General features: G+C 32.2%; 1 protein-coding gene across 1 annotated transcript; it reads left to right on the top strand.

The window, feature by feature from the left end:
- The first annotated feature begins 7 nt into the window (after positions 1–7).
- On the top strand, positions 8–9,251 carry LOC127806529 (phenylacetaldehyde reductase-like). Its single transcript, XM_052343894.1, has 6 exons — positions 8–260; positions 2,334–2,503; positions 3,738–3,929; positions 4,867–5,029; positions 7,057–7,243; positions 8,756–9,251. Exons 1-6 carry the CDS (start codon positions 143–145, stop codon positions 8,898–8,900), a joined length of 975 nt encoding a protein of 324 aa, XP_052199854.1. The 5' UTR covers positions 8–142; the 3' UTR covers positions 8,901–9,251.
- The last annotated feature ends 2,791 nt before the right edge of the window (positions 9,252–12,042 follow it).

The following is a 12,042-nucleotide window of genomic DNA, read 5'->3' as shown; positions in this document are numbered from 1 at the left end:
GGGGGGGAGAAGAGACGTGCCTATCAGGAAAACCTCCGGCGGCTGAGATACGTGTCTAACACCAGCACCTCCGGCACGGCGGCGGACATATTTATTTATATGCATCAGAGAGGGGAGAAGAAGAGTAAGGAGCAGAGCAGAGATGAGCGGGATCGGGAAAACGGTGTGCGTTACGGGGGCGTCGGGGTACATAGCGTCGTGGCTGGTGAAGCTCTTACTGCAACGCGGCTACACTGTCAAGGCTACTGTTCGAGATCCTAGTCAGTCCTCTCTCCCTTTCTTACACACACACACACACACACGTTTGCATGCTTCTCCTTTTCTTTCTATTGTCTGAGTTTTGGTGTTATTCTCGATTACAGCTGATTTTATGATTGCTACTAAGACTAAGACTTAAGTTTGCATGCTTCTCCCTTTCTTTCTATTATCTGAGTTTCCGCATTATTCTCGATTACAGCTGATTTTATGATTGCTACTAAGACTAAGACTAAGGCTCGTCTTTCAATTATGTGCATTTGTGTTAGATAAAAATAATATCTTTGCAGTCTCCCTTTTTAACGATTTGGAACCCCCAGACACGGAACTTGACATCCTTTCATAAGTGTTGAGAAAAATCAAACGCAAAAACTAAATTCTGCTACATCCACAAAGGATTAAAATCAAAGAAACACAGAAATAACGTGTTTCAGCAAATTGTGGGCATTCACAGGCGATGGTCGATGGACGAACAAGGTTCGCTATGTGAATCTATATCTATATATATATTATTATAACAAAACAACCATCAAATCTTTTTCTGCCCATTTTCAGTTTCTATTTTCATATTTTATTATTATTTTTTTTTCTTACCCAAAATAAAATTTTTATAGGTCATTAATTTAAATCTAGATTTGTGAAAAACGTGTAGTTCTTGAAACATGTAGATGATTTTTTTTTATGGTTGAATAGTGTTTAGAGAATGTGTATGTATGCTGGGATACGAAGAGTTAAGATCTAATCTATATTATTAATTTGTAAATATTAACATAAAATTTTAATTGAAATAAATTACAAAAAAAAGGAGACGTTTTTAAATCGGGAGAAATCTTGAGATATCAAGTAATATTGCTGAATACAGACTGCCAAGTAAATTTTTTTAAAAAAATAAATTTAAATTTTTATTTTATTTCCCATAATTTACCTCTCATTCTCTCTCAATAAAACCGCCACTCCAAACTCTAAAACCCTTAATTAGTTTCAAAACCATGCAAAAAAAGTACAAATCTTTTATATGTTTATGTTATTACTTAATTTTGAAAAATAATTAGTTTGTAAGTTATGTTAAATTAGTTATTTAGGCAAAATTGAATTATTTTAAATAAGTCGTTTAAGTTATTTTGACAAAATTAATATTTTGTATAGGCCATTTATATTTAACATATGTTGTCATATTTCTTTTGAAAATTTTATTATGTTTTATATTTTTATTATTTATGTTACTAATTTATCATATGTTTTTTTAATAATATAATTTATCATATGTTGTCATATTATTTATTATTTTGTATAGGCTATTTATATTTATCATATGTTATCACATTTCTATATTATATATTATAACTAAACAGTCGCCAAATCCTTTTTCCGCCCATTTTCAGTTTCTATTTCGATATTTATACATTATGTAATTTTTCTAAATTTATAGTAATTTTCTCAAAATATATTAACTTTTTAAACAAATATATCACATTACTATATTCACTTCTTAAGCTTTCATTATTGTCATGTTTATTTACACGTACAAAAATTATAATTATTAATTTTAAATAAATTCAATACATATGAACTTCCGTGCATTGCACGGGATGATAAAACTAGTAACAAGTTTATAGAAAAGATAAAACCCTCGCATCCAACCTTATAATCCCACTACACCCAAAGTCACCCTCTCCAAACAACACCCTAATCGATGTACCCCGCTACAATATGATAATTGCAATGTTTAACCTTTTAATCATCTCTTGATTTAATTTGCTCTCAACTTTTAACTTCACTATTACAATCTGAATACTTTATCATTTGATAATTGCTTCTTTTATTTTTCAAATGGTTATGTGAATTTACATGAATGAAATTTCAGTTGCTTCAAAAGTAAAAATCTTAAACCCAGAACTAGAAAATCCTATGTGATAGCTAGGTTTGAAAATGACCCTAGCCAAGCTGATGAAAATTCTATTTGATAATTATTTCTTTTGCCATTTCCCCGTGCTCTCAAACTGTTTAACAAATTCTTGCCCAAGCTAATGGAGATAGTGCAATCAAAATAAATTTTGATTCTTGGTTTTGACTTGCAGGTGATGCAAAGAAGGTAGAGCACTTGCATGCACTTGAGGGAGCCAAAGAGAAACTTCACTTGTTTAAAGCAAACCTACTGGAAGAAGGTTCCTTTAATTCTGCAATTGATGACTGTGAGGGTGTCTTTCACACAGCATCGCCTTTCTATCATGACGTTAAAGATCCCCAGGTTCAAATGATTCATGTTTCTGCATACATAGGCACACGTGTATACTGTTCCTTGTTTGTTTCTCATATGGAGTTTATAGTCTTAAGCTTGTGTTGTGATAGGTATCATTATAGGAAAGCTTATCTTGACTCAGGAAGTGAAAATGTTCTAGGTCAACTTCTTCAAAAATGTTCTAGGTCAACTTCTTCAATTTTTTTCACTCATGAATGTAGATTGCTAGCAGAAGAATAACCTTCACTGCTGACCTTTAGAGCTGCTCTAACTTCCTCATGGACACACTGGATAGGGTTGAGAAAGGTTTCCGTCATCATTTACTCTAGCTTCTTGTGGCAATGGCATTGGCATCAACTGGAGCACATATTGAGTTTTAAGTCCACAACTTAAATTGTGCCTTCTTTATAGTACTCCTGTTCACTCAATTGTTATGAGCAAATTCTACTTGTGATATCGCCAATCCCTATGTCTTGACATTATTCCCTTCAAGACACCTTAACATGTTTGCTAAGCTTCTACTAATTGTTTCCATTTGACCATGGGTTTAAACATTGAAGATGACAAGCACTGATCTGTGAATCGAGTTCCAATTCCGTCCATAAAGTTCTCCAAAGTGGCCCATAAATTTAACATCTCTGCTCGAAACAATAGAAGTTGGAAGCTCACATTACTTGATTACTTTTCAAAAAAATAACTCATCAATATGTAGTCGAAAGTTCTACAGCATGGATTAATGTTTTCCATTTTCCAATGTCTGTCCACCACAAAGAAAATCAAATCAAGTCCTTTCGCTGTCCTTTGAAGTCTAAACAAAAAATCCATGCTCAAATAAAGCCAAGGTGCTTTGGTTCGTAAAGGAGTATACAGTCCTTTGTTTAGAGCTTCCTTTGCCAAATCGACAAACATTTTCACCAATCTATCAACGTATCTACACATCCTTGGGAAAAAAATAATAACGATCAGCCAGCATTGCCACTATCTTTTCCCTACCAAAATGTCTTCACAATCCATTTACAGAAGTTCACTAATGATCTACTCAGTGAGTAATACTGTAGCAGCAATCTCTAGTCATATGATTTTTTGCTAGTGGGTTTGTTCATCTAGTGCCAGGGGAAATATATCAAGTATACTGCGGACAAATGCAACCTTAATGGATATACTAGACATCTGCTATTTTTCATTTCTTTTCTTGTTAATACCTTTTATTCTATGTTACTCAACTTTCTCATTCTCATGTCAGGTAGAATTGATTGATCCTGCATTGAAGGGAACACTTAATGTTCTTCAGGCATGTGCAAAAACCCCATCTGTCAAAAGAGTGGTGTTGACTTCCTCTATGGCTGCAGTGTCATACAACTTCAAGCCCCGAACTCCTGAAGTAGTAGTTGATGAAAGCTGGTTTTCTGATGTGGAGTTCTGCAAGCAAAATAAGGTGCTTCTATGTGCTATTTATTTAAGTAGCTGCATGTGTGTGTAGGGACTTAGTGCTGTCAAATTGCTTGGACTACCAGCAGGTTACATTATCAGAATCACTAGGAAATGGGCCCCCTTTCCCCATAGAAAGTTGCCCTATCATGCTACTAAGTTGAATTAATCTAAACACAAATGAGTATTAACTGAGGCTTGCAGGCTACTGAAATATATAGTGCATTACAATTTCACCCAAGATAACAGCTGGATTCATAGCAAATATTCTGCAGTCGAGTTCCAGTGAATCACTGAGTCTTAACTGGGCTTTCACTTTTAAATTTGGCCATGGGAGAGTGCAATTCTTAGAAATGATTAGCTTCCAAGTTCCAACAAATTATTCTATGTAACTGATAATCTCACAATTCCGAGCATCTGTACATTTTCTTAATCATGACAAAATATGTGTGCTAAACCATGGCTGGAAATCAGAACTCTAGATGTTCATCCAAGTTTTGAAGCTGTGGAAATGAGCTTCTGAGAATATGGTCGTGATCTGGTATATTGGGAATTACAGCACCTCTGGTGAAATACTCAATGATTAGGATATATTTCACATATGATTTACCCATTGACTCAAGAACTCTGCAACTTAGTCATCTCGATAACCCAATTAAGTGATTTGGAGTTTCTAGACCAAGCAAATTGAAAAAATCCTCATCCCTTATTGAGATATAGCATTTGCTCATTTACCACATAGTTTGTTGCTTTATTCAACCACCTATAAGTGTTGTTAATATCTGAAAGTAGGATGACTATAGAACAAATTCTTACTCTCTGATTGTATTATGTTTCAATTGATGTCATTGTATGCCTTTTATAACTCACAACTGTAGTGGCTGTTCTTTCTAATATATTTGAGTATTCTGGCTTTGTCCACCCTCTTTCCTTTTTTCTATCAGCTTTGGTATGTGCTGTCAAAGACTTTAGCAGAAGAAGCTGCCTGGAAGTTTGTGAAAGAAAAGGGTATTGAGATGGTTACAATAAACCCTACAATGGTTATCGGTCCGTTATTGCAGCCAACACTTAATACTAGTGCTGCTGCAATTTTGAACTTAATAAATGGTATGTCTTCCTTGCATGTATATGATCTGCTTAATTAGTTTTCTTTTACTGGCGATGATTTGTTTCCCTTTATTGCATAAACCTGGAGTAGTAAATTCTCTTGTGAAACAGCATTGTTTAGTTTCTTTAATTCGAAGCATTCTCCAGATCTTATATATTGTTTTGGCTTTCTGTTTCCTTCATTTTAAGATTGTTATTCATTGACAAGGAACATAAAGACTCCATTTTTTCCATTCTAAATCAGTTATTGCTGGAACAGGAAGCTTAAAATTTTTAGTTGATTCAACTTCGTTCTTTTCAGTCTGCTTCTTCTTCTTTTGTGCGCAAGGGAAGGGGATGGTAATTCATAATTCATCATTTAGATATAGTCACCTTGTGATGTAGAGGTAGCAGACAAAAAGAAGAGGAACAAAGATTTGATAAGAGAGGAAAAAGCGAAGAAGATACATGAAGAAGTAAGGGGGTGCTGACAAAGTGGCAGCCGAAGCTTTGGAGAATGGAGAACAGGGAGCAGGGGAACTGGAAATTGAAGATAGAATCATAGAAAGAGGGAAGAGAGGTGGAGGAGAGAGAATGTGATATGAGAGTATCATTACTCGATAGTTGATTCAGCATAATCCAGAATCGAACAATCCTTACTTCTTTGGGGTGTTTATATACCCAGAATGACCCACCTTACTGTAGGAATTAAAATAGAAAAATTATCAAAGGGTATCCCGAGTGCATGAAGCTCCTCACTGTGTGAGGGTTAAGGAGGGTCCTCTTTGTATGCACCATTATCCTTCATTTTCAAAGAAGTTGTTTCGAAGACTCAAACTTGTGTCCTTCTAGTCACAAAGGAGCAACCATACCATTTCTTCCAAGACTAGCACTCAAAATAGAATAAAATTTTTTATACTCTTAAATCTCTAAATATATATAGATTCCCATATAACCTAGTAGTTTAAATCTTCTGATCTCCATATCTCTTGAGTAAAGAACTCTCACTTCAATAGAAAAGGTAGTGCTACGACTCAGATTGTTCATATCAAAATTATAAATTTTTGTCATCAAAATCTGAGTTTTCTTCCCAAGCAGAAGATATTTTTCAAAACCATTATGTGAGAAAATAACATCTCAAATTACAATAACATCTTCATGATGACCCTTTACTGTGGGAGAAGTGGCCAAAGTGGAAGAATATATGCTTAAAGAAGGATGGAAGCTACTAATGGAGACCTGTTGATCTCTAGTAAAGGTAGGGGTTTGAAAACACTTTGGTGATGGAATAACACTTTGGTGATGGAATAATGAAAACAAAATTGATAATCATTTCCAACGATTTTGTAATGCAATAGACCTAGACTGTGTTATAAGAGGAGAAGTAAGTACAGATAACAATGTCATAAAGAAAGTGATAGGATGACCCTCAAGATTAACAAAGCCCACTTCATAATTGTTCCATTTTGAAATACAATTCTACAAGGTGCACCCTAATAGCAAGATTAATGAAGAGGACTGCAAGCGGTGGGTTGCATTGAGTGGACAGAAAGACAGTGGATGATTGCACGTTGGTCTGTTGCTGTGTGTGACAATTGTGGAACTGAATGTTGCTGCTCGAATGGTCAATGTGCCACTATCGTTGATGGCTGTAAATGTATGGCTAAAGAGATGGGGGATGCAGAGAAAGAAGAGATGAAGAAATAAGGAGAAAATAGAGGCAGAAACTTGCAGAGGGATAATCAAACTGTAGAAAACAGGAAGACTGAACCAGAACTAAGGAAGAGACGCCAGGGAGTGACAGACTCAGGGGAGCATCATTATTCTATATTCTATTGGGATAAACAAAACCTGAGAATCCTGCAAGTCATTTATATGCTCAGATACGGTCCATTTATCTAATTGTGAATAAAATTAAAACAGAACATGATCAGAACATGTTAAGATTCATGGTTGTCTAGAATTGCTGCATGGGAATGTCCTAAATAAACTGAGAGTTTTGATTTCTTCATCTGCATAACCTGCTGACCAACTCCTTTGCTATGCAGGTTCAGAAACATTTCCAAACTATACAATTGGATGGGTTCATGTCAAAGATGTTGCCAATGTGCATATTCAAGCATTTGAGATTCCTTCAGCTAATGGAAGATATTGCATGGTTGAGACAGTTGCACACTTATCTGAAATCGTGAAGATTATACATGAGCTTTTTCCTGATCTTAAGCTTCCAGAAAAGTAAGTGACAATTGTCTCAAGAAATAGAGGCTCCAGATCACTCTTTTAGTTTTTATGAAGCTCTAATTTGATTATTTTTGTTCTCAGAGTAGTTAGGATGTTACTAGTTTTTTAACCAATTAAATTTATATAAATAAGCTTTGATATGAGACACAATAATTTGGAGAAAATGAATATATCAAGAGAGTGGGGATACAACCCAAAAAAGAATTATTCGTTCTCTCCATAAAAAGGTATCTTCTTACCCCCAAAATGTGGAAAACTGGCAAGACGTCAATTCATATATTTAATGTCATTCAATATATGTAAGGAGTATCATTTCATCAATACATACCGTTATATCAGAGATATTAAAAACATTCAGAACAAATATAGCAAAGATGATGAGGCAAACTTTCAGTTGAAACAGTTCTATACATAGTCGCTGTTTTTTTTTTTTGGCTGGGTCTATACATTTCTGTTTCAACTATTCAAATTTCGAAAATGTTTAAGAATAATAGGGTTGCATGATGTTTAAGTTGCAAGAAATCCTTCACAAAATTACCATTTAGTAGTGATTTTACATAAGAGTCTTGGACTATTAAATATACTGAGGCTATTATAGTTAATACACATATTTCATTTCGGCTTCAATTTTTTAGCCAGTATGAACATGAATTAAGTATGCATACATTAGCTGCTATGTCTTTTACCCTTTCATATAACCTAGATCAGCCATCTTCGGATGTGGTCATCAAATTTGTCCCCTTGAAACCCTGATATAACAGAAAATATTTTTCTAGTATATCTGCCATAAACAATTTTTTATATTGGAGTGGATTAAGTTCAACTTGTACAACAAAAAACATTCCAGATACAGTATGAAAAAACACTTGCATATTTTCTTTTAAAATAGCACACAAATAAAAGAGTATTTTTAGTTGAAATTAAAGTGACATACTGAGTATACACAACTTTTGAGGGAAAAAAGATGTTGCAACATAAACATACAAGGGAAAAGATGATGACCTATACATACATATGAGGAAATGACTTACTCCCCAATATGACATTTATATTAGTAAATGTTTAAATAGAATTCACCCTACCTCCCTGGAAAAAAAAAATTTGTTGCAAATGGAGACACTCTCCTTACGTGGTATCAACCAACCTTTGATGTGGCTAAACTGGGTCCACTTGATACCCCAACTGAACCGAAAAACCATTATTTGATATTACTAGGTTTTTAGAGCATGTTCCAAGGATTATTGTGAAAATAACCCCGTACAATACAACTTTCATGTGTGTGTGCGCCTCTATTTCTAGTTATTCATGATACCTGTCATGCGTGTCATTGCTTGTGCCAAATGATATGGTGCCTAGATTCCAGATTTGAGATGCATTTGAATAAACTTGTTCCCACAAGTTACAGACTTCAAAATGAAAACAAACACTAACCCTAACAAGTTTTTACTCTAAAATGAACTCATTGCCTATTGATCTCTAACTTGCTCCTCCCCCAAATTATTGCAGATGTGCAGATGACAAGCCATTTATGCCAACTTTCCAGGTATGTAAGTCAAAGGCAAAAAGCTTGGGCATCAATTTCATTCCTACTAAGGAGAGCATCAAAGAAACTATTGAAAGCTTGAAGGAGAAGAAATTTTTTATTCAGTGAGTTGTGCTGGTATTAGCTAGACTTTCAAGAAAAATAAATAAATAAATAAGAGGAGGTGGAGAGCCACAGATTGTCTTGTTGGCATTACAAAAGGCCTCCATCTGTGTTGAGATTTGCCCAAATTGTGAAACCTCCTTTGAACATACTGTATATCTAGTTTGCTAAACTAGAATGGCATTGGAAACCTTCTTATAGTTAATATCCACCGTTGTACTGAGCACATCTCTCTCCCTCTCTCTTTCCATGCACTTGGGATGGCAAAGATTTACGGATGATTGTGACATGAGCCTAATTTATGTATGTTTGGAACTGAGATTTATGGAATGGAAAGCAAAGGAAGATAAATACTTTTATGTGTTTTTAAAATGTACATATGTACATAAGTTATTTTGGTTTTCTTTTCTGTCAAAATATCTTCTTTCTTTTTCCGTTGAAGGTGGAAAAACGTGTGAGTTTTGTCATCAGGGCTCTAAAAGAATGTGTGTTGCACATGTTTAGATGTTGTGAAACTTTGACCCTTTTGGAGTGATCTTTGGTGGTTAAGCACTGTCAGCTAAGTTTCTTTTTCTGTTTCTTTTCTAAATTTGAAGTTAAGTTGAAGACAATGTTACAGAAAAAATGGACCCGTAAGTCCACTACATTCATAAAGTTTACCTGATTCCTGCCCTTCCTAGAGTCTCGTGGTGGGCGGTGGTGGCAATGTGGTAGCGTAAGTTTCATGAAACTTTTAAGAAATTTAGGTTGGCCCTCTTTTTATTACACAATATGTGTATTAACTTTTATTTATTCCAGTTGAACCCACCTAGTTTATAAAATTATAGTTTAGCCCCCTCAGAAATTGAAATTTTTTCTCCATAAGCCCTCAAGATATTTTAATTTTTTGTACAATTAGGCCCTTTAATCATTACTTAATCTTATCTTAGTACCAATTATTACCGAAGACGTTTCTTAATATCTAAATAATTTTATTAATTTATTCTTCAATATTGCTTAGATTTTTTGTTATTATTATATTGTATATGTACATATTTTTTCAATACTTAAAGATAAAATTATTATTATTTTTCGTATTTTTACCCATTTCAAAATCAAATAATTTTTCTTGTTTTTAAAAAATTTCATAAAATTTCAAGATATTGCAAAAAGATGGGTAATTCTTACATTCTACCCTTACATAATCACTCTGATTGTCAAATTACATGCCAAGGTAGGCCAATTTAGGACTTCAGTCTTCATTAAATATAACTATTAAATAAAATAAAATAATAAAAAAGTTGTTATACGTTTATAATAATATTTTAAATATATAACTATATTGTTATAATTGTTCGTGACAAATTTTCATATTTTGATAGTGTCGTGTAATTGCATTGCTAAAGAAAATTCATTTTACAGTGGATCAAATAATTTTCTTTATTTTTTTAATGAGATCATTTAAAAATTCTCATTGTTAGTAAGATTAAAATATAATTAATCTTTAACTTTGTACAGATATAACAAATGAAAAAAAATTAGTGAGGTCGACTGACATAATAAAAAAATATAATTATGTACAATAATTACATGAGAATGACGATTGTTGGCAATATTGGTGGCCATCATGGCAATATGGTGCCGGTGCCAGCTTAGATGCTTTCCATGGACATTGTAACTATTTTTTGTTCTTTAGTCTTCGTGTTATTTTTTTGCTTTTATCTGAACACTCAAACAATCAAAATGTATTTTCTTGACAAAGTCTTGGCATAAAGGTGTATTAGTGTATGCTCGTACCTAAAAGTATAGTATAAATAATATTAAGATTAAAATACAATTATAATTTATACATATTATGTTGAAATTTGTAAAAAACTTGTAATAATTTTGTTTGCGTTAAACTTTTTACAAAACTTGAATAATAAGCAAACATATAAGATTTATAATGATCACCAATATTGTAAATTAAAATATAAGAGCAATTAAAAAAAATTGTAAACACTGAACAAAAAAATAGAAATTAAAATTATTATATACTTGTTAACGTTTTATAATAAAAAGAAAAAAAAATATTAATCTATATAATAAAGCAACTTGTATTCTACATTCCAGTCTGTATTTTACAATTAAATACCATTTTGTATTCTACAATTCCAAACAAATTAAATATAAAAAAATAAATATCAAATAATGCACATAATAAAAATTTTATTATGCTATGTTGTAAATGCAACACGTGTTCATAAAAATAGACAGGCATATTAAAAATTAAAATTAATACTTACTTTAACATGCTTTAGAAAAATATTTTGCATTCAATAAAAAGAATTTTAAATAAATATTTGAAAAATAAACTTTTAAAAAATGTATATAAAAAATAGTATATGACACTATGCAATTCCTAAAAAAATCTATATGACAATATTAAAAAAAAAAACTTTTAAAAATTGTTGAAAAATCATACAATGGGATGTGCATTTTCCTTTCCTTTGCCATAAGGGATAACCTTTTCTATTTCCTTTAATATTACTTTATTTTTTTTCTTTGTCTTTGCCTATAAAAAATAAGTATAATATATTTATAAATTATTTTTAAAATGATAAAAAAAATGCATATTTAACGTTCAAGTAATTTTTAGACTTACCTCACGAATGTGAATAATATTATGGTCACGCTCATTGCGGATAACAACATTAACACTTCTTTTTTGAAAAATCGAACATGTACATACAAACACTTTATAGTGATAAATAAAATTTTATACACATAAATAAAAAAATTAGTAAATAGAGTTGATATTACGGTTTGGTATAAGTCTCCATCCACCTATAAAATATGAGGAAAAAAATATTTTATTATAAGAAAATCATATATGATAAGTTTTTTTTTAAAAAAATAGGCTTTACATTATAAAAGATGTATTTAAATTTATATGAAGAAAAAAAAAAAGTTACTTGAACAAAAATAGTGATATTGTATGTTGTACTTCAATATAAAAATATTTGGTTATATAATTTTAGACACCAAGAAACAAAAAATTAGCAATACTAAAAGTTAAGATGGATTTCATTGGCAATGAAATGTTATTTCCAAATCAATTGCTACCAAATTAGATAATCAAATTTAATATTTTATTTAAATAAATAACTGCCATGGATAGAAAATACTT

This window comes from Diospyros lotus, chromosome 1 (genome assembly GCF_014633365.1).
Source record: "Diospyros lotus cultivar Yz01 chromosome 1, ASM1463336v1, whole genome shotgun sequence".
NCBI classification, from domain to species: domain Eukaryota; kingdom Viridiplantae; phylum Streptophyta; class Magnoliopsida; order Ericales; family Ebenaceae; genus Diospyros; species Diospyros lotus.
Note: the sequence above shows the minus strand (reverse complement) of the source record. Positions and strands in the feature narration are given on the sequence as shown.